The sequence below is a fragment of the Drosophila navojoa genome, chromosome 5 (genome assembly GCF_054131105.1).
Source record: "Drosophila navojoa isolate 15081-1374.11 chromosome 5, UAZ_NAV_1.0, whole genome shotgun sequence".
Lineage (NCBI taxonomy): Eukaryota > Metazoa > Arthropoda > Insecta > Diptera > Drosophilidae > Drosophila > Drosophila navojoa.
In genome coordinates this window covers 6,140,753-6,164,045 of record NC_142893.1, presented here as the reverse complement: position 1 = coordinate 6,164,045, position 23,293 = coordinate 6,140,753, and the positions used below count along the sequence as shown (strand labels likewise).

General features: G+C 38.4%; 3 protein-coding genes across 7 annotated transcripts; 1 reads left to right on the top strand and 2 right to left on the bottom strand.

Moving 5' to 3' along the window:
• Positions 1 to 1,025: 1,025 nt before the first annotated feature.
• On the bottom strand, positions 1,026 to 6,992 carry slim (scruin like at the midline). Its single transcript, XM_018104777.3, has 3 exons — positions 5,563 to 6,992; positions 1,595 to 2,146; positions 1,026 to 1,527 (listed from the first exon to the last, which is right to left on the bottom strand). Exons 1-3 carry the CDS (start codon positions 6,400 to 6,402, stop codon positions 1,096 to 1,098), a joined length of 1,824 nt encoding a protein of 607 aa, XP_017960266.1. The 5' UTR covers positions 6,403 to 6,992; the 3' UTR covers positions 1,026 to 1,095.
• Positions 6,993 to 7,497: 505 nt separating this feature from the next.
• Ttd14 (TRPL translocation defect 14) lies at positions 7,498 to 18,727 on the top strand. 5 transcript variants are annotated; one of them, XM_018104780.3, is made up of 13 exons: positions 7,499 to 7,842; positions 7,943 to 8,356; positions 9,575 to 9,642; positions 9,932 to 9,969; positions 10,490 to 10,527; positions 12,291 to 12,422; positions 16,250 to 16,378; positions 16,444 to 16,580; positions 16,679 to 16,699; positions 17,205 to 17,418; positions 17,488 to 17,818; positions 17,882 to 18,054; positions 18,462 to 18,727. In XM_018104780.3, the coding sequence occupies exons 2-13, from the start codon at positions 8,104 to 8,106 to the stop codon at positions 18,521 to 18,523; spliced, it is 1,596 nt and encodes a 531-aa protein (XP_017960269.1). In that variant the 5' UTR covers positions 7,499 to 7,842; positions 7,943 to 8,103; the 3' UTR covers positions 18,524 to 18,727. The 5 variants fall into 5 exon arrangements, with proteins under 5 accessions (XP_017960267.1, XP_017960269.1, XP_017960270.1 ...); XM_018104778.3 differs by having other exon boundaries at positions 7,498 to 7,842; positions 17,882 to 18,727; XM_018104781.3 differs by lacking the exon at positions 12,291 to 12,422 and having other exon boundaries at positions 17,882 to 18,727.
• Positions 18,307 to 23,180, bottom strand: PIG-O (phosphatidylinositol glycan anchor biosynthesis class O). The gene is made up of 6 exons (XM_018104776.3): positions 22,817 to 23,180; positions 22,091 to 22,743; positions 21,838 to 22,024; positions 20,148 to 21,756; positions 19,590 to 20,083; positions 18,307 to 19,528 (listed from the first exon to the last, which is right to left on the bottom strand). Exons 1-6 carry the CDS (start codon positions 22,961 to 22,963, stop codon positions 19,334 to 19,336), a joined length of 3,285 nt encoding a protein of 1,094 aa, XP_017960265.1. The 5' UTR covers positions 22,964 to 23,180; the 3' UTR covers positions 18,307 to 19,333.
• Positions 23,181 to 23,293: the final 113 nt, after the last annotated feature.

The window sequence follows — 23,293 nt, the reverse complement described above, 5'->3', positions numbered from 1 at the left end:
GGCAATGCGCATGACTCAGCCTTTACAGGACTTAATGCAGGCGCCGAATTCATGAATTGATGTCGTCACAAACTAAGTGGGTCAGCAGCGAAGCAATAGATTGCAAGGGGTTGGAGAAAGGGGAGGGGGAAATTACATGCGTTGCGATTTAAGACGCCATACATTATATTTTGTTACATTAAAAACGTTTATTAACTTAGAATGAACTCAAATTGTAGCCAAGTGCGGCTATAATATAAATATATATATATATATATATATATATATATATATATATAGATTTGTATATATATTTTATAATATCGAGCAAACTTTGTTTAAATGTTGGGCCAAGGTGCCGCAATAAAGACGAAAACCTTAAATATTAAATTAAATATAACTATATATCTAAGTATTATGTACACTTTAACAAAAAAATACATTGGAAGTATGTAAATTGCTTAATTGGATAGTTTCTAGAGAACATTAGCTAAAAAGCTCTCTATGAACTAATTGCCTCTTGGCACATACTTCCTCTATATATGAGATTGTTTGGTGTAGCCTTTAGGGGAAGTGGGCGGTGCAGGTGTGTTGCTTGGTGTGTGTTTGTGTGTGTGAGTGAGAGGAGCAGAGAAATACTTGAAGGAATATACTGCTATTATATTTTTATAGAGTTTAAGTAAATGTTTAAACGGTATTAAATTGGTTTGTGTGCGCTGGACTCTTTGTTTTCTTTTGGTTTGTTATTCCGGTTATTGTTCGTAAAATTTATCCCATCGAAATTCGCCTCCTGCCTAAACTAAACTATATTTACGTCTTATTTACATGCTAAATAAAACATGTTTCGCCTTTCCACTCGACTCTACGAAATATCAAAATACACATTATGTATATATAAATATAAATGTTTTTCGCATTCGATCACAGCGCGCGCTCACAAAACTAAAAATTGTATTTTTTCTTTTCAACTTGCATTTGTTTTTGATTAGACTTGGACCAAAAAACGAAACATAGCTCCACCACAGGGACAATCACTCACGCCATAATCTCAATTCACAACTTTATTTTGTTTGGGCAGGGATTGGGATTTAAAGCTCAATTGCTGAAGCTAGCCAATTATTGCATTTGGGATCGGGCGCGCTTCGGAATTGAGTACAACGATGTCATTATGGTCGAGCCCGGTTCACCCTTCTCAGTTAGGACGCGTTGCGGCGGCAGGCGTTCGGTAAAACTTTTGGGTATGCCAGCACTTAGCAGAGTCTTACGGTCGTACAGATCCAAATTATCATTGTAGTAGGTGATGGCATCCCAGCAGATTTCACTTAACTTTGGTATGGTCATCCACATTTTGTAGAGATCATTGCGACGCTTCAGTGTCTCCTTATCGTTGTACTCGATGCCGCCAAAGATGTACATGCAGCCGTTGCCCGAATGGGCTGCCGAGTGGAAATACAGAGCACGGGGCAAACTGGCCGTCTGTATGATGGTCCACTGTTTGGTGCGCAAGTTCAGCTTCCAAATATCTGAGAAATAGGTCGAAAAGTCGCCCTAAGCATAAAGAGATATAGGGAGAGATTAGTTTTTGTTAAATTAGAGTGCTTTAACGTCCTCGTACCTGCAAGCCACCAGTAATAAAGGCCTCAATGTCGCCATTGGATGACTGGTGCTGCACACAGGAGAAGCATTTGCGCGGTCTCGGGTAGCCCTTATCGTTTTCGCTCCATGCGCCGCTGCTCCGATCCGGTAGTGTATCAAAGTAATCCCACCTATTTGCATCCAAATTATAGGCTGGTATACGCTGCAGATCATATACAGAATTCGAGGTGCCGCCGCCCAGCACAAAGATATGCTTGCCATCATAGACGACCTCGTGTCGATAGCGTCCCTCCGGATCGTCGCGCATCTCTGGCCGGCAGATGTAGACGTTCTCCCACACCTTGGTGCGCAAATCCAAGCGATAAACATCACAGGAATAATCGAAGCCAGTCGTACCGCCAATGGTATACAAATAATGCTTATGTATAACAATGCCAGGTCCATACTGAGCCGTCGGTAGATCTCCGCTGACTTTCAAGCGTTCGACGCCAACATTGCCGTCCTTCGTGCGGTACACGTAGCAATCATTCGAACACGACTCGCCAAAGGGATACCCTGTACCACCATGCGACTGCAATCAGAGCAAAAATTCCAAATTTAGTTTATCCAAAAAACATTTAAGTCAAAGCGGAAACCAATGTAAAGAGAAACGCACACTGCTGCGGCTGCTGCTGCATTCAATTAAGAGATAAAGCATGCAACAAAGAAGCTGCTGCTTATCAATAGCTGAGAATCGAATAGAAGGGCAGCAAAGAGAAGCAACGAGAGTGGGGGACACTGAAGAGAAGAGGGCGGCGATAAGCTGAAACATGTGTATGCATTATGGTATTACATGAAGGTATCTTTATGCTCTTACGAAATGATATACACACATACACATATATATATGCAGTCAATGAAAGCGGGTTTCAATGTTATCTGATTAACTTTCTAATTAAAACTAATTGTGCACTCGACGTTTGGGCAGTGCAACCAGCATAAAGTCGACAAAACAAAATCTCAAATGCTGAAGAGTCTACTCGAGCATGCCTCAACAAAAGGGGCCTAATTAATGTCCAAAACTCTACAATATGCTGCCAATACAATCACTGCTGCCAATTCAGCTTTTTTCCCGTCAAATCTGGCTTTTTCCGAAGACAAATTGCGGGAAATATTTAAGAATTGCGGGAAGCGGGAATTCTGGCTTTTTTTGAAAATGAATTAGGCTTTTTTCGATTTTTTTTAATACTTCGATTTTTTTTAATACTGAAAACATGTACTTTGTATTAAATATTGTATATATTTTTTGTATATATCGAATGCTAATTGCCTTAGCCTAATATGTATATCGTTCGGATATGTAGCACTAACACACACTTAAGCTAAGTCTTGCACAAACCTCTGCGCGCACCATGGTTAACATGGCGGTTGCCACTTGTAAGAAAAGAGCATGTAGAATCCGATATGTACAAAGGGTATGATTTTGAAAAGAAAATCAAGTCTTTAAATATCGATGCAGGCCTCGAACAAGAAATTCGTGCTCGCTGCTCTTCTTTTGTTATTGAACTTATCAAGCAGCTAAAGCAGAGGTAACCAATTTTTCAGATTCTTCTACCGACCGTTAAATAATTTTGATTTTATCTGCAGTCTCCCCGACAATTTTAAAATCTTAAAAAACATTGACGTTTTTTCCGTTGATAAAATTGTGTCAACTAAAAAAAAAGTAATTACAGAATTGTTGGAACACCTCCAAGTAGACAGAATAGCCGACATTGAGCGGCAGTACTATGATATTAATCTAGTTAAGTGGGAAAACGTTAATGACAGCTCCGAATTTTGGAATGAAGTCTCCAATTACAAGGATTCTGGCGGCAACCGCCGATTCCTTGACTTGGCAGCTGTTGCCCTGCAAATGTTTTCATTACCATGGTCCAACGCGGAGGTGGAACGCGTATTTAGCCAGCTTAACTTGGTAAAGTCCAAGTTAAGGAACTCAATGAGCCTAAGCACAATAAACAGTATTCTTAGCATAAGGTAATATTTTATTGAGAGTGAAAAGATGATACCGATATATATATTACTTTTTTATTTAATATAACACACAGATATGGTTTGCGAAGACTGGGCAAATGCTGCTATGAATACAAAGTTCCTTCAAATTATCTTCGCATGATAGGTACTAACAGGTCGTACGATTCTGAAACCGATGCTAGTCGCGAAGAATTAGATAGCATGCTAAAAATCTTGTAAATTAAAAAAAAAAAAAAAAAAAACAATCAAACTATAATAACCGCTTTTTTTTAGGCTTTTTTGTAAAAATTTTCAGCTTTTTTTTCCGTTTCTTCCATCTAAAAACAGCTTTTTATTCTGGTAAAAAGTTGGCAGCACTGAATACAATGAATAGCGAATGACTAGAGAAATGTGAATGTGTGGAGAGTTCTAAATTTGGAGAGAATCGCTCAATCAACTTACAGCTAACTGCACCCGATGCATTTCATGCTCTATAAAGAGCTTGACCTTCACAGAGCGAGAGAGAGAGAGAGAGCAAGAGAAAGAATGGGGAAGTGTGTGATACGCAACTAATGCGAGTTCGTCTAATGCGTATATTTTCGCTCATATTTGACTGCTGCTCAGGGCTAGGCTTAACTATACATACATACATATGTACATATATTGTTATTTTGCAGAGATTTTCTTAAAGCTCGGATTAGGCAGTCTCTACTGTAGACTGGTTGAACTGACGAAACTGATTTGCCCTTTTTTTATATAAGTATCAACATACATGCATATACATACACACATACTTACATATATAGTTAAACTATATACATATCTATTATAATTAGGCCCCTCTCTTATTTTTGATTGTCTCTCCACAACGAAAATTGAATTTGGGCCACTTAAGTGCCCAGGTGAATGCTGGTGGGGATGCTGAAGTTGTATTTTACGGTAAACCTAGTAAAAGTCACAGCCACAAGACAATCAGACGCCATAGAAATATATCTACGAACACACATACATAAGTATATATGTACGTTAAAAAACCACGTCAAAAGAAAAAGCGCGCGCAAGCCACAGCCTCATAAAGTGGAGCCAAATGTTGGAAGGTGGAGGGGCTTTTCATAGTAGCCGTGGAGAGGGGGCGCTGACAGTGGGAAAACCTGGTAAACAAGTTGTTGCATGCAGCAACAGCAACAGCAGCAGCAGTAGCATAAACAACAACTGCGTAGTTGCCAAGAGGGATGAGCTACAGGCATTGGGCATGCGCATAAAAGAGATAGCAACATAAGCAGCGGACACCGCGCAGCTGTTTGGCTTTTATTACATGTTCATATGTACATCAGTATGTATATATGTATGTGTGTGTTTTGTATTTTGTTAGTAGTGGGGGCGAGAGACAATCGAATGTTTAGAATGCATAAACAAAGCGAGAGCGGATAAGCAAAAGCGAGCCAAGCAAGCAAAGCAGACAGTGGACGAGGAACGTGTGGCGTTGTGTGTCGGGCGTGGCATTGAGCCCAGGCTGAGGCAGCGACAATGGCAGAGACTAACGTTGACGTCGACGTTGACGTCGATCGGATCGACGCCCAGCGATGCGACGAATGCAAATTATGTCGCACGATAACGATTACGGCTACGACCACGATTATGTTTTGCTGCTTGCTTTTGTGCCAAACTAAAACAAGTTAAGCGTGAGCGCAACAAGGGCGCTGGGCGAAATGGCACCACTAACACCAACAGTTGTGTTAGTTTTCATAAACACACACACACACACACACGAGGCTTCGTCTATTTTTATACGCTGCACCCATTGGAAATGAATAGTTCGCAGTTATACGTAGGTAAACATGCAATATAACATGCAAGACTGAAAGAGCAACTGTTAGTCGACTTAGAAGCTTGTGTTATCTCTCGCTCTCTCTCTCTCTGTCTATTTGAATCTCTGCAGCACATACATATGTACATACATATGTAGGCGCAAATAAAAAATTTTATCGCAATACTCACAATAAGCACATCGTTGTGAATGGCAAGCGCATTGGAAGCGAGCTCTGTGGGCATATTGCTGGCGTTGTCCGCATTCAGTTCCAGTGTCCAGTGATTTGTGGCGAAATTGTAGCTCCAGAGCTCCTGGAAGAGCAGACACCTGCCGCGCCGGGCGGCCGTCAGTGCACTGCGCGGATTATAGCCACCAAGGGAATAGAGATGCGATTTGGATGCAATGATACGATGGCCACTGCGTCCAAGCGGAAAGCCACCAATGCAATGCTTATCCTTAAACTGGCACTTGATCAAACGCGCTGGCTGAAAGCTGTACATTGGTCGCGTCGACTGTGGTATTATGGGCTCAAACGGTCCCAGGCCGACGTTCGATGTGGTTGTCGACATTTCGCTCTCATCGTTCGATGTGGTCCAATCGTTATCGGAATACATTTCCTCCAATTCGGGATCAGATTCATCCTCATCGCTGACATCGTTCTCGTCGTCATCAACATCGCCCTCCTCGTCATCAAGATCGATGTCGTCGTCAGCATCCTCGTTCTCCACATCACTAGCATCCATTGGCTCGTCTGCAATAATTGCATTGATTATGGCATTCTGATCCAGTTGCTGCTCCTGTTGATGTTGTTCTGGCGCTTCTGGCGCCTCGTCTTGGATTTCCTGTTCCATTACGTTGCTATTGTTGTTGTTATTATTATGGAGCTGCGGCTGCTCCGGGCGATCGATCGGTCTGCGACACCAATTATTTAGTAGCTTGGCGACAAATACAACAAATGTCCAAGTCCAAGTCTGACGCAGCGTGTGTAAAATGATGCACTTGAGTTTGTACAGATTGAATATGTGCATAACAATTTGTATTACAAAATTAATTAAATAACGAACAATTTTTTATTAAAATATTTATTCTATGACACTCGATCGGCTGTTGATCAATGAAAATAACTAAATTTTGACTGAAAATTTTTGTTCCTTATTGGGGGAGCCTAAAAACAGAAATCGACCACGACGACCTGCACAGCTGGCTGGGGGCTCTCTCTCTCTCACTCTGTTTCTATCTCTCTCTCTTTATTACTTTGCTGTTGCTAGTGTTGTTGTTGTCGTTGCTGTCATGTTGACGTTTTGCTCTCACTCGCGCTCACACATGTTACGTTATGTATATATAGGTATGTCTGTATGTATTTTTGTATGATTGTGAATGTTGAAAAATTTACGCACTGCCTAAACACACAATTTCTTGCTATATATTTTTAAAAATCTCTAAGCAGATTGCTCTAAGAAGATTCTTAATATAGTTAGTTAACTCTTTGTTTTGTTGTTGATGTTATTGCACATATGATTATGCTTAGGCACTGCAAACACACGACATTTCAGCTGCAGTTCAAGAAACACAATAAACCCAAAATATATCGAAAGATGGATTGCGTTCTAAATTTGACCCCAAAAATACCAACATATTGATATTATGTCAAAAAGCTGCTAACTTGGTTTTTAATGTTGACACAATGTTATTTGCACCTGATATGATAGCTCATATATTTTGTACTTAAGTACCCATAGTATTAACAAAAACAATAATAAAAAAAATGTATTACGTTGAAGCTGATTTATAAACATTAATGTTAAAATATATTGTGTAATTTATTCTAATAACTCGATAGTTTAACATTGGGTAGTGAACTAGTTCAAAAGCTTATTCAATTTAACAGATAGCTAAAATAGATAAAATATGTATTTATGTTTATATTTAATGGTAACGCTGTTGCGAAGACCTAAAATGTTTTATTTGTAATAAAGTAGACGGTGTTTTATTTTTTTCTTTCGCTTGTGTGTGTTTTTACAAAACAATCACTAGATTGTTTCTGATTATTGTGAGCATTCGATAAGTATCGATAGCACGAATCTAGTTTCATTTGTAAGGGTGCTCCAAACTGTTAGTTAACATTAAAAGTAACAGACGTTTCGGCGTATAAAGTGTGCTAGATGCTTGTCGAGTTAGATTAGTTTTGCTTTAAATTGAAAACGCGCAAGATGATGTTCTATCACAGAATTTCTAAACTTTGATATCTATAAATTCGGATGTGGTTTATTACGAATTCACAGTTGTCTGGCCACGAGGTCGTCGGGTGTCGTCCTATCCAAGCCAACTCGCTTAGTATAAATAGTCGACAATAAAAGGAAAATTGGCACATTCAATTGTTTCTGTAATGCCCGCGTCTTTTCTGAACCATTAGACATGCCCAACAGCACAATATTCAGAGGATTTCTAACTATCAACAAGTAACAGCGGTAATAAAGCAGAGTCAACTAAATCTAATGACTCCAACAAGAACGCAATTGCTTCAGTTTATATGAAAAATTTGTACGTATTATCGCGATGATTTTGCAGTCCACAGAGACCGTCCGCACTCTAACCTAAAAGCACGTGTACTCAAACGGAGAGCGTGGAAGTGAGAGAGAAAGTGAAGAGTACGGTGGAAGTACAGCAAGGATTCACACTCACTTGGACACATTTGACGTGAACAGCTGTTGCTGTTGCGCCCTTTAAGCATGGCAACTACAGCCGACCAAGTGATGGCACCTGCCCTAGTCCCGACCACCAATAGGCAGCAATCGAAGCTGAATGTCGGACCTATGTTGCAACAGAACTGCACGACCTTAAGCTCAGAATCCAATCCAAAAAAGAAAAAGGAGCAGAAACAGCATCAGTTGGAGAGCATCGTAAAATCACCTTCTGGCAAGCTAAATGAAATGCCCAATCTAAAAACAAAACCTCGGGTCTATAAAATTGTCCTAACTGGCGGTAAGTGAAAACCTTTATATGTACATATATAAATATTTTCTGTATCTGTGGCTGTATCTGTATCTGTATCTGTATCTGTTTGTTTACGATATGTGTACATATAAATATGTATGTCAAGGTCGCCAGGACCCTGTTGTTGGGGTAGTTTCTTTCAATTCGCCTGCGCAGCTACCCACACCAAGGATTCAAAAGTTGCTTCTTTTTTATTTAAATTTCAATTAGCGGCTTCACTTGTGTGATATGTTAATGCATCGATTTATTTAACTAGTTTATGGCTTCTGTGTGTTCTACCGGTGTTTTTTTTTTTTCTTTTTACAATTTACATATGTTAATCTCTACTTCACATAAGCGCGCCAAAAAAAAAACCCGTTTGTGGTGCCACGAGAGCAAGAACAGTTATCATAAAAAAAATTTGCGCGTGGGGCGATCAATCAATTAATTTGGCTCATAATAGTTTTGATTAAACATACTTACATTATATAGGTATATAGGTGATTGTTTACTTATATGTATATAAATACATACATATATATGGCCTCGCTCGTATCATTTCCGTTTTGTCTAATCAAATACAAAAATTAAAGCAAATGAGTGCACTTATAAACTTTTGAGTTAATGACAATTACTGATGGCGCAGCAGGAACAGCTGTTTATAAAGAAGTAGATAAACAAAGGCTTACGTCAAATGTATAACTTATCTGAAAAAAAAAGCACCGGGCTTAAACAGCCTTTATAAGTTCGCTTACATTTTTAATATACCGTATTGCAAAACATTTAAAGAAACAGAAGACAGTACAATAGTCGGCATTCAAAGTCTCAGTAACATTTATGTAAATATGAACCAATTGGAAATTGAAGTTAGTTATCGATAGTAACATAAGGTTGGCTCCAGATCATTTTGTTTAAATTGTAATCGATAGTTAAGTCCTTTCCTTATGTAAATTTATACATTTTATAGTTAAACTTGTCGACAAGGTTCAAGACTCATCAATGAGTTCAATTCGCAATCTGTATCACCCAGAAATTCCTATAGTTCAAATCAATTGAAATTTACATTTAATTTCCTCATCGCTGCACACAAGCGACAGATGCAACAATTTTAATTGTACAGTCAGGGCCAGTCAGGCAATGCAATAATAATTGAGACGAAAGCTATTCAAGTGCATTAATTCACGTTTTTTTTTTTTTGTTGTTTGTTATTATTATTTTATTCGACAGGTCCATGCGGTGGAAAAACAACTGGCCAGAGTCGTCTATGCACGTTCTTTGAGAATCTGGGATGGAAGGTGAGTTTTGCTCAGCTATAGAAATTTACACACCTTTTTTTTTTAGCTATAAGGCTATATATATATATTCTGGGCTTTTACCTGCGGCAGTTGTAAGTACTGTTAAATGGTATACATATAAAAAAGAAATACACACATATATACATTATTATATATGTGTTTCGTTGTTATCATGCTATGAAAATAATGCTGTAGCAATTGCAAAGAAAAAAGTTTACAAATCTATAAAAAAAAAAACATACAAATTCGCTACTCGAAACAAAGCAATGAGCATGTTAAATATTTTCAGGTATTCCGCGTGCCTGAAACGGCGACAGTTCTACTCAGGTAAATGCATCAATCAACACAAACGAACCCAAAAAAAAAAAAAAAAAAAAAAAAAAAAAAAAAAAAAAAATTGGAAAAAAAAAGAACAAAATAGATAACAAATATATAATGTAAAAGAAGGTAAAGTGAGATAGCCGGATAGTCCAGACGTCATTCATATAAAAGCACTCTCAAATATCTTTGAAATGGATATATTTATGACCGTGTCTGTCCGAGCTGTCCCCCTTTGCTTATATTTATTTGTTTGTGCGGCATTCAAGAAGTAAACGATTTGATTTGATTGCGTTCCTTAACTATTGCCTTGCATAATATACACATATATAGTACGATATTTAAATATATAAAAATATATATTCACTTCCCTTTTTTCAAACTTCTCACATTTAAATAAACAAAAAATGAATAAATAAATTATCAAATTTAATGTAGTCTTTACACGAGTAGTCTCTATTATTGCGACATCATAGATTTTGATTTACTTATCCTTTCATTTATCTCTCCCCCTTACTAAAAACTCTAGCGGAGGCGTCAAATTCTCAGATTTAACCGCGGAAGAGGGTAAGTTCTAAGAGAAGAAACGAGCAAATTCAAGACTTTAACTTTGCAAGCATATTCCCATATCTACAAAAAAAAATCCCAACACCACTCTCAAAAATAAACTTTTAATATTTAATCTAAGTCTAAAGATATTGCTAGATTTAGATTAGTTTAGTAGTTTAGCTTTTGCTATTTTGTCTTTTAAGATATTTTTGTGGTCATATAATGAGAGCTCGAGAATTTTCAATGTCTGCAGAATTTATTTGTTTCTTGGGAGAATTGTCAAGTTCGTTTTTTTTTTTGAGCACAAAAATAAAACAAAAATATTTACTTGAAAAGCACAGAGGAACACATGCTTTATATCTATATATATATGTATATGTATATGTATGTATATGCATATATTGTTATATATATATATATATATATATACATTGAGTCTTATATCAGTGTTTATATTTGTGTACAGCCTCCCACAAAGCGTATTTCTTTGAATATCTACAGCAACAGCGACTAGCTCAGCTGCCAGCTAGAAAGTATATACTCTATAACAGCGTACAGTCTCTATAGACGAAATAGTCTATAGAGAGAATATCATCTCTATACTCTATAATATAAGCTATATAACTTATAAACAATATAGTCTACATTTTCCATAGATAATTTAGCATATACTATACTACTTATACAATATAGAGCTGTATGGTGCATATACTAAATACTCTATATATTATATATGCTCGATATACTATACTGTCTATATAGTATATGTCCTAAAGACGAGATAGTCTCTGTACTCTATTTGCTTTTCGTTTTTGTTGTCGATTTGTGGGCATCACTGTCCGCCCCCTTTTAGAATGTCACGTCTTCAGTCTTTACTGAAATGAACCTTTGTTCATTTATGTAATTTGCTTCATCGCTGTTCAAAAGAGACAAAGGAAAATGTATATATATATATATACATATATAATTTTGTACCTCAAAAAGTCGATAAATAATGCCCATGAATCCTTAAGAATTTGCGTGTCTAGATGTCGTTTGTATAACGATTTTCAAAACTAATTTGTCAATTGCGTACTTAAGCCATGTGATGGGACTTTTTTGTCGTATACTCTGTAAAAGACGAGAGGTAGTTAAGATTGGCTAGTATATCTATAGAGCTGGCCGTATTCTTATATAGTTCTGTTTAGTTTATGCAAGTTAAGTTCAAGGAGCTATTAGAGAACAAACATGAACACTTTTAATATATTTCTATATCAAGATGTATAGGATCAATATAGATTATACCAAGTTTCCATTGCTTGTTTTCAATATTCATCGAATTCATCGTGATCAATTTATATAGAATATATGCCCAGTATCCCATTAATTGCGTATGAGTAAAGTATAATAAAACTATATGTATTACTTCTATATTTATGCATCTAAGGTAGACTACTTTCGAGTATCTCTAGAACAGGGTATCTTCCCAGTCCATGCATGCAGCACGTAGTTCAAAGCAACAACAAATTTAAGTGATTACGAAAAAATACACTCTTAATGAGTTAATGGCCTGACTTATAAAGTTATAAATAAATAAAAGAAAAATATAAGAAGTATTAATCTGCTTTTGGTCACGAGTGCAGAAATCGAAATGTTCATAGAGTATATTTATAGGATTGAATGGTTGGCTTATATAAATTTATTATTTTCTGCTGTTTTTTTTTTTTTTTTTTATTAATATTGATATCGCGACATTGATAAATTCTATCGCAAATACAAAAAAAAAAAACACCCGCACACAGACCCGCTCACGCCAAGCACCTTCGTTCACAAAGAGCTGCCTTTTGCTGCACCGGAGCACAGCATGATCGATTTGACTGCATCCTGTCCACGTTGCCTGGCCAAGGCTGCCTCCAAACCCTATGTCAACGAAGGTGAGAGACAAACAGAAACACAAAAAAAAAAAAAAAACATTTTTCAAATAATTCAAATGTTTTTTTGTTTCGCTAAAAAACTTCATCAACTTTGTTGCTCTGTCAATATCAAGTGCTTGTGTGTGCGCCTGTGTGTGTGCGTGTTATCTTGACAACATCACTATCTTAAACAGATTTGTTGTCATTGTTTATATATATATATATATATATACATATATATATCACCTGTCTGATCCGTTTGCTTTGCCAGCAATTTTTCTTGTTGATTTGACATCTATTTTCCCCTCTAATGCTTATTGATATTTGTGCTAACAAATCGAGCCTGATTAAACATTCTTATGACTTCTATGTATACACATATCACATCTCATATCATATCAAAATATTGTATAAATATATCAAACATATGATATGATACGTTTTCATGTTTATTTGTACTGCTTTGTGCTGTGTTTGCTCTCTAGCAAAACCGTTAACTAATGTCTCTAATATCATGTATATAAATATATATATCATATATAGTATATATATATATAGTTTTTTTTTCACTTTTATAATTTTTGAAACACAGCATTTTCGCGCGAATTTTTAAATGGGACATTTATATTTAGACGCACATCTAGTACGTAGATTTCTGCTTAGATAGATGAAATATATGCAAATGTATGTATATGTATGTGTACATATATATTTAAAGAACACGCTGCTTTTGTGGCCAGTTTTAGGTTCTGACTAGCACGTGCCTATGAATAAGCGCACATAAAATAATTTTAATAGCTAAACCATTTTTATAGCTGAACGGCAAAAATTAAACAAATTAATAATAATAAATTTTAATTTCAAATGTTATATACATATATCTTTATATAATACAAAGTAACTGCTTTTAGTTAGCGAAAAACGGCATAGCTGAAAAAAATGCTTGTGAGAGTACCCCTAATATACATGTGTACGTGCTTGCATACGCAGGCAAAAAGAGTCTGTAAAAGCCCATTTAATAAACGTTAATTGCAGCTGTTAAATGAGTAAACGAAAAACAAGTCAGCATGAACGTCCAAGAGATACCCTGTAGTGCCACAGGGCTCTAGGTATCCAATTATATGGCTGTAAATATAAAGTATTTTTTTACTTTTATTTCTATATAATTCACTAGGTATAAATATGCCCAAAATATTCTTTAATATAAAGTAGTTTGTTATCGATTTCTTATCTAATGCAAGAAAATTAAAATAAATATTGATATCTTAAGACAAATTTGAACTAAGAGAATGTGAAGTGAACCAATTTATGACGATGGGCGAATAGATAGCTACGCAGGCGGAAAGACGGTCGCACAGATAAGCAGACAGATTGGTTGGAAGAATATACAAACAAACTATCAGACGGATAGATAAGCAGGGAGACGGATGGATGGACAGACGGAGGAATATGTAGACTGCCGAATGGATAGACGGACGCACAGACAGTTATGTGCACAAGTAGACCAGAAAATAACCCTATATATAGAGCTAAAAAGAGTCAGATATTGTTGATCATAATCGATACAGCCCACTGCCTGTTGCAATGTATTCCAGGGTATGCAAAAATAATAGACGTCAGCTTAGCTTTTGTTTTGGCCCTAGCCACCTGCCTTATTTCCCAGTTGCGCAGCAATTTTCATTTATGATTCAATTATTTATCCAATATACTGACTCACATATGTCTAGTGCCTAGCACAGAGTCAAATCTTGAACAAAAATGGAATTTTCAGTCAACAGCATCACGTGCCAAAAAAAAAAAAGTAGAGACTATATACTACATTTGTATATGGCCGCCATTCATGGCAGATATCTCTCTCCCTCTCTCTATCTCTCTCTCTCTACGCATTCTCTTCACATTTGGGCGTTAATCAAGGCGTTTACTCAGTTTTGGGCTTGATTATAAATCAGAGTCGCAAATTCAGATACTTCTGGTTCTAGTCAGCATTTAGTTTATTTGTTTTTTATTTCCCTTTTTTTTCCCCTTTTTTTTTTTTTTTGATTGCCTAAATTGACAGCCAAATGAATTTGTTTATCAATTCAATTCTATTTGTACGTTAGCCATCAACTTTGCATATGCTTTGCACTTTTATTGGTTATTCAAATGTAACCGAGCTAATTATATAATTATATATGTAGCGCCAAAGAAACTAGTTTCCAAAAAAGAAAAAAAAATTAAAATTCTAAAGAAATTTAGAATAGTTTGGGTTATGGCGTAGTAGAATGAATCGCTGTATGTATGTATTTTATACACATATATACATGTATATAAATATATCTGTGAGTACTACTGTGTGTATTTGGCTATTTGCATCAGTTGCTTATATCATTGTTTGCTAATTGAATTAGCTGAAAACAAAAGCGAAATTGCACGAAAAACCAAACGCCCACCCGACGCCCCCCATTTTCCGTTTGTTTTGCTTCATTCAAGCTTTCCATGCTCATCAATGTTATCGATCGATTTCTTGATTCGTTCCGTTCCGCATTATGCATGCAACGCTCCCAGTTCAAGTTCAACGCAAAAGGAATCTGACTTTTCAATGTCACTCAGCACGAGTGAGCGCAACAAGTTTCAACTGCAAGGGGACGATACAGAAGAGTTCATGCAAATGATAACAATAACAATTAAATTGTTTTTATCTATAGTTGCTCGATGATTTAATACCCTCTGACTTATGCTTGGTAACACAGTATATTCACTGTGAATTACTCATTTGATAGTGGTATCTATATCTATGTGAGTCCCATGACATAATGCATGACTCTGTATATACATATGTATATCGTTGGGGTATACATGCTGACTGAGAAGCTGTAAAACTGTGCGTGCTTTATTTGTATTACGTCTGAGACATTTCTCTTCATCAAGGTCGAGTTGTCTCGTGTACTACGCTTTGTTGCTATTTACCTCTAGCGCTCTAAATAGCTTTTTCACAACTTACTGTAAATAGGAAATGCATAGACATATATATAGTATATACCTATATATTTATATCATAAGTCTGTATGTAATCCATAAGAAATCTGTCTAGTATGAAATCTTTTGCTCTTTCTTAAGAACATTTCATTAGAAAGTTTTTAATATAATCTTAATTTTAATCAATAATACAAAAATAATTGAAAATAATAGCTTTTTTTATGTGTAGCTTTATCTTGGTTAGCAAATTTTCAATGAATCAGTTATAATTATATATATTCAATATACCATAATGAAAGTGTGTGTAATACAGTAGTAATATAAGGAGGAGATGTTGATAGGAAATGATGTCAATGAGCGTATATTATTCAATATATACTACATGTATGTATGAATGATCACACGATGATCGCATAACACACGATTTTACGCAATATACAGCACGGTCCACTTGTTTAGTAACAGTTACAAGGCCTTGGCACTGGCTTCGGTCTCTGTTTACTTAAAGGGGACTGAACTTTACTATGTTTTGACACACATATCCATACGCAAACAAGCACACACACGTACACACATACACCAATACACAATCAATTACTGTTATATATATATATATATATATATATATATATATTGAATCGTTATCAGCCTCAAACAGTTGAGAGCATTGTGTTATTTATTGCTGCTGCTGTTGCTTGAAATTCATTTAATTGCTCACTCAATTGGTTACTAGAATCGTTAGACCTGACTCCCTACTTACTCCTTACTTCCCACTCTCACCTAAACTCCTTTTCTTGTAACTGCCTCCCCTGACTGAACTTGCTTGCAAATGTATTCCTTCAACACTAGCTGCCTTTACTCACAACACACGTTTCTTTCACTCTCCATTTCAGCTAAAAAGTTTCAGGAGAACTTGATCCGCACTATGGTGCAAATTGAGAATACCTTTTTTGAGCTGGGTAATTCGAGCACACGCGACTGTTTGATCATCTGCGATCGTGGCGTAATGGATGCCAGTGCATGTAAGTGGGCAAGATCCAATCGAAATTCTCTCAAATATACCTCAACTCATTTTTGCTCCTTTCAGATATACCCAAGGAAAAGTGGGAGGAAATGATGGCAATCAATAAATGGAATCCCGTTGAGATGCGCGACAATCGCTACAATCAAATCTTGCATCTGGTCTCAGCTGCCAATGGCGCTGAGGACTTCTACTCCACAGAGGTAAGGCACGCATTTGCCCTCTAATCGATAGTTTTGTACACTTTCCCTTTGGCCAAACTTTTATCAATAAAAAATGTGTGTTTGTTTTTAAATTAAAGAAAAGAAAGCGCATTTACCAGGTATAAACTAATGAAAGCCCATTGAATATATGCTGCTTGAAAATTGCTTGAATTATAATTTAGCAATTGTTTAAAGGGACTGAAGAGTTCATGAATTCGACATGTGTCAAAGCTTTTATAGCATAGTCCCTGCTTCTATGGAGCTTACTAGCTTTATCTACTGCAATACTCATATTCTGTATTATAAGAAAAAAGTGAAGCCAGAGTCCACATAGGTTAAAGAGCAAAGCTTCAAGCCAGTAAAGTTGTTTATATTTAATATAGTATCTAGTAAGCGCTTGACACTCAAGATTAAATGTAGTCCTAATGGTAACTCTGTATCGCTCATAAGTCGTTAGGTGTTCTCTTAAGGCTTTCATGTGTTATCTAATTTCATAAATATTGATCAGTCTTAAGCTAGGGGTGTTTATGCTTGTTGGTGTAGTACATCTAGGTAGCTTAAAGAATTCTCTCTATGCTCTACTAAAGTAAACCCATATATGCTAATCTCTACAACTTCTTGCAGGATCATGCCTGTCGCTCTGAGGGCGTTGAGCTGGCCCGTGAGCTGGACTACAAGTCGGCGGCTGCCTGGGTGGGCCATCCCTATTTCGATGTGATAGATAATTCCACCAATTTTGAGACGAAAATGAATCGCATGATTGAATCCGTGTGCCAAAAGCTGGGCATCGATACGCGCGACCGTTTGCAAGCCACCTCAAGGAAGCTCAAATTCTTGGGTAAGTATTTCGCTGAGTATTCCTCCTATGACTCCCATATATTTATTGCAATTGATATTACGATTTCAGTTAAGAATCTGCCGCCGGCTAGCGAATTCCCAGCGTTCCAAGACTTCGACGTAGTGCATCATTATCTACTGTCGGGTGGACCCAAAGTACAGGCGCGTCTGCGCAAACGCGGCCAGAATAATCACTGGAGCTATATACATACGCAGCGTCGTCCCGATGTGAATAACCGTGAGCGCATTGAGGTCAAGACCCAGCTAACGCATCGTGACTACACGAATTTGCTGGCCCAGGAGGATAAGGCGCACTTTCCCATCTACAAGACGCGTCGCTGCTTTTTGATCAACAATCAATATTTCCAACTGGATATCTACAAGGAGCCATGTCATTCACGGTAGGTTTGCAAAGAATATCCAGTTTACGAGATCTCTTTGAGTAATGTCTTCACTTGCAATAGCTGCAAAAACTTGATACTATTGGAGACGTACTCCTCGTTGTCCGGCGATGCGCTGCAGAAATGTATGCCCACCTTTTTGAATATTGTGAAGGAGGTTACCGGCGATCCGGACTACTCAATGTTCAATCTGTCATTACGAAAGGACTGGAAAACCTGCCGCTCGACGGCGCATGGTAAGCAGCAGAAGCAACAGCCACAACACCAGTCGCCAAAATCATCGCCGGAGAGGCAAGAATATCATCCGTATGAAGAGAACAGTGACTAAGGCAGAGCTACTTACCAGAACTACTACTACTACTACTACTACCACTAGTACTACTATTACAACTACTACTACAACAACTACGACGACAGCGATCATACACATTGAATGCTTTTGCTGTCGTCATCAAATCAAAGCAAAAGTCCAAAGAATTTGTAGTCAACTGCTAGTTGTTTGCCTTTCATTCATGTTTTGCTGTACATACGATACGCTACAATTCTTCAAATACCCAAGCAACCAACCAATCATCTTGGCTTGATGACAACTTTTCTTTAGCCTAATTATATAAATATATATTTTTTTAATTTTTTGTTGTAGCTCCTAATAAGGGCGACACAAATGGCGTAGCACCTAATCCAACGGTGCTCAATGGGCATTAAGAAACTAGAATCTCTACTAAATATACACACACACACACACACACCCCTACGACCACACAACCCTAACAAGCGACCATTTTAACTTAATCTAATTAATAGGAGAACAATTCTAACTATATAAATATTTGTAAATTGGGCTTCAGACCTTCGTTTGGCCATCAAAACTATTCAATATATTTTTATAATATCACTAATTATGATTAATTATTATTATGCCACTTTTGTTACCCTACCTCGCGCTAAATTTTCATTCGTTACTTATTTGTGTGTACTTAAAAACACAATTGTGAAATTGCTCAATTGTGTTACCAAAGCGCAGAGTCTAGCGTAATTAAGCAGCAAATTAATCACTATATATGATTGAATGTGTGCATTGATTGTACTTAATTTGTATGTTTCGTTTAGCCCGCCATAAACCCATAGATGGCCAATAACAATATATGTAAGCTGTATATGTAAATGTAAAAGTGTATTTGTTGTTTTAGTTGTATTTCGTGTGTGTGTCTATGCAGCAATCGCTAAATTTAAAGCTAATGTAACAACAAAAACACTTTGAAAAAGCATGTTTCCTTTGTAAACCTCTTTGGAACAAAAAAAAACAAAGTAAAAAAAAATAATAATAAATTAGCTATGAGAAGACCACCAGAAGGAAAAACTGCTTTTCATTTCATTTGCAATACCTTGATTTTTCTAGTCTATATAATTTAGTAAATGCTAAATAAATAGGGATCGGCATATAAAAATTTAAAATACACACTTTTGGTTGCGGTAGCGGGACTAGAGCAAATGCTGAATTGCTGTTATTCCGATTCACTTATCCTTATTGATGCACTTAATGAGTCCATCGACAGCGCGATTAATGCGCAATAGAAACAGATAGCCCACAATGAGAGCTGGCAGGCCGACAAAGGTGGCCAAGGCTTCGTAGATGAAGCGCGGCGCAAAGATCTTCCAGACCATCAAATGGCGACAGTGTATGGTACAGGCGAGCATGGCACAAAAGATCTGCAAATGAAATAGGTTAACGTCAGTGTTACTTTTCCTCAAGTTCGCACAGTTAACTCACCTTAAGGCCCTGCAGCATAAAGAACTGCGTGGCCAGCTTGAAGGCTGCACCCAGGAAAACATCCTCATACTCGTACAACGCCAGCTCGCCACGTGTCATATCAAAGCCCACAGCATCGTTGGCCAAGTCAGACAAAGCTATGGCTGCTGTGCTAGCTTTGCCATTGTTGCGATTGTTGCCATTGTTTGTGCTGCTGTTTCTGCTGCTGCTGCTGCAGCTCTTGATGAGATTGGGAAACAGAGCAAACAGTGAGAAGGTCTCTGTGCTGAGCAGCGAGTACATGCAGTAGAAGAAGATGGGCCCGCAAAAGGTGTTCAGTATGACCAGCGTGCCAGATATGAGATGAGATTGCCCCAAGGCGCTAGAGCGTCCCACAAAGGCAGCGCGCCAATCGATCTGGGACAACGTTGTCTGATGAGACGTGGCAAAGAAGCAAAAGTGCGCCAGCAGAAACCAGCCGACCACAGCGCTAAATGTGGGCTGCACGCAGCTCTCTGTAATTATAGATCAACATTAATTAAAGAGAAACATTAGTTTAGTTAATTAATTACAGCATACCAAAGCTGTTGGCTGTGCGATAGCGTAGAATGCCATGCAAACTCAATAAAATGGCGCCAACGACAATGCAGACAATCAGACCGATGCTCGCACGCGGCTCGAGCAGCACTATCATCAGCATGGCAAGGAAGACGCCAAAGGAGATGATGATCGATGAGTAGACGGTGGCCAGGCCATAGACAACGGGTATCTCATAGCGGCGCTCAGCATCGTCGCCTTCGTACATGCGCTTCATCTTTCGAAAGATTTCCGGCACAATGCTATCCTGCCCATTGACAGTAATTGTATTTGGATTTTTGGGCGGCAGCACAAATACCATCAGTGGCGACCAGGAGACAACCAGAATTTGCAATAGCAACAATCCATAGATGACCAGAGCCATAGTGTCAATGTGTGTGCGTTGTATATTCTTGACGGTGCTATTGGCGAGCAGTATATGCCCTCCAGCACAAATGGAAGCGACAGTCGGTCCGTAGCGTGCCAGTAGGACATTTGGTGAATTGCCAGTCAAGTTGCCACAGGAGCGCAAATACAAACGAGTCAGTGTTGTGTACAAAACAATTATGACGACAGCTAGTATATAGGTCTTGCCCATCGCTGGTTTCTTCACGGAGAAGCCCGCCGTGCTGGCGCTTGCGAAATCTGCGCAGTTGCCTTGCTCCTCGCGACAGCGGAATAGCGTGTAGGCAAAGCGTATGCAGCAAATGGCCAACAAGCTGGCCAACACCAATCGCAGGGCTGTGGAGCGCAAGAGCTGTGACCATTTGAACTTATTCTTGAAATCCAAACGTGCGCTCAACTGCAGCAGCTCGTAGATAAGCAGCAGAATGATGGCCACTAGCAGATAGGACAATATCTTGGCCTCCTGTATGACAAAACTGTTGGAGAAGAAGACGGCGACACTGGCAAAGAGCAGCAGGCGCGTTGGCATATGGCCAAAACGCTTAACATTTGCCCAATTGTTGGCAATGTTTTTCCAATGTCGAATCGTATAGAAAGCCAGCAGAACAGCGCTGAGCAGACTGGTAAAGAATATGACGCCATGCTCCTCCGTCTTGAACGAAAAGTTCTTGTAGTAGCGATAGCCAAAGACGCCAGCAGCAATGTTAATCAGAAACGTGTAGAACACCTCTTTGGGCTTAAATATTTGTGCATAATCGCCGGCATTCGAGTTGTTCACCAGCAGAAAGGCAAAGAAGATGGGCAGAAAGCTGAATAGCAAGCCCTGCGACATCTGCGTGGGCTCAAACTTAACCCAAATCTCGCGACAGACATTGAGGATGTCACGTAAATTGATATTTAGATCGCGCACAAACGACTTGAAGGCCGCCTCGTTGTAGATTGTTTGCACACGATGTGTGAGTAGTATAAATTCCGTTTCCAGCTTATCCATTTCCTCGACATTAAACGTGCGCTTATTCTCCATGGCATATTTGAAGAAGTAGCGATAGATTTGATGGGCATTTTGCCAGGCGTGCAGCAGCAATGTTTGAAATTTACTCAAATGTGGCACTGCTATAGCGGGCACTATATTAAAATTAATGAGGCCGAGATTCGAATAGGGTATGGGCACGCCGAGTATGGTCGATAAAGTGGGCACCAGATCAATCTGTAAGACAAGTTGTTGGTTAGTTCTTATCGGTATGACGTGTGTGCTCGAGATAAAGTGTCAAGTCTTATCTGGCGTTACCTGCTGCAGTATTTCGCTATCAGATCCCGAATCGTTGCTGGTATAGAATTTATGCTGCTTTGTGTAGGCAAACAGCAGAGCATTCGTTTCGTCATCAGTATCACCGCCATGATCCCCACTAGCCGTCATACCATGATCGCCCATTATCAGCAACGTGGTCTCATTATCCATGCCAGCCACGACGGAGCTACAAAGATATATACATAAATTGAGCACATATTGTGATGTCTTTGATTTGATAAAGATTTCCTACCTTATAATATCATTCATTTCGGTTAATTTGCGCGCCATTTCATCGTGAATGGGTCCATGTTTGTGGCCGCAATGATCGACGCCCAGGAAATGTGCTATGAGCACCTGCCAATCATTGCTGGCCAGCTCCTTGGGCAGATGCTGCATTATCTGATTGTCTACGCTATCCAAATCGAATATATCGAAGCTGGGATAGGAGTAGGCCCGCTTGAAACGACGTGGATACAGATCAGTCCATGTGCTATCGCCCAGAAAAACCAAAGGCAAATGACTCTTGACCATCTGATCAATGATATTATCCTCATTTATCTCGGGTGAGGCAAAGTTGGATCCGATGTCAATAAAGGTGGGCAGACTGCCTGTGGTGAGTCCCTTCAAGCGTTGCAATGTAGTCGTGGGCGGATCTGCTCTAAAGCGCATCAGACGCGCATGCTCCGGTGACTGTTGCAACAGCCGATGCAGCACATCCAATTTGTTTTCATAAGGCAACGGCGGTTCAGTGGCATTCTCGTTGTACACACCAAATTCATATTTTAATGCATCTACGACAAGAATAATAACTTTCGATTTTTGTGGAAGACATAAATTGGAGGACGTCGAGGCATTGACATCCTTAAAGATCTCCTGGACCACCTCCGGTGTCAGGTAATATTCCTATTTAGATAGAAGAAGAAGAAACGAAGATTTAGTTACTCACCCAATCAATTTACAACAATCGTACACTTACATCGTCGGGATTTGTGGATAGGCGGCGGCAGGTGCTAGTCTCCGTCTTGGAGACGCGTGCCAACAGAAATCCTCGGGAAAAGAGCAGCACACCGCTGCATATCAAATAGGCGAGCCAAATGAGCACAAACAAGTATGTGTAATTCATTGTGAGACGCCAGTACGCTTACGCTAATTACGACTATTTATTGTGTTTAATTGCACTTTTAATGAAGAGCCACTTAAATACGTCAAGTGTTCGTCTGCATCACGATTCGTACTTAATTTCATTTAGAGTTTGTCATTTCTATAAATTTTTTCACAGCTTTTTCTGTCGCTCTCTGTAAACTGTGCTGAGCAGTGTTGCCATCTATTTTGTTTTATGCTTAGCAGCAGCTGTTGTTAAATTTTATGCAGCCCTGTTCAACACAAAGTGAGAGAGAGAAAGAGAGAGAGAGCTGTCGGATGGCTGCAGACAGCTTGGCGCTATATTTAAACT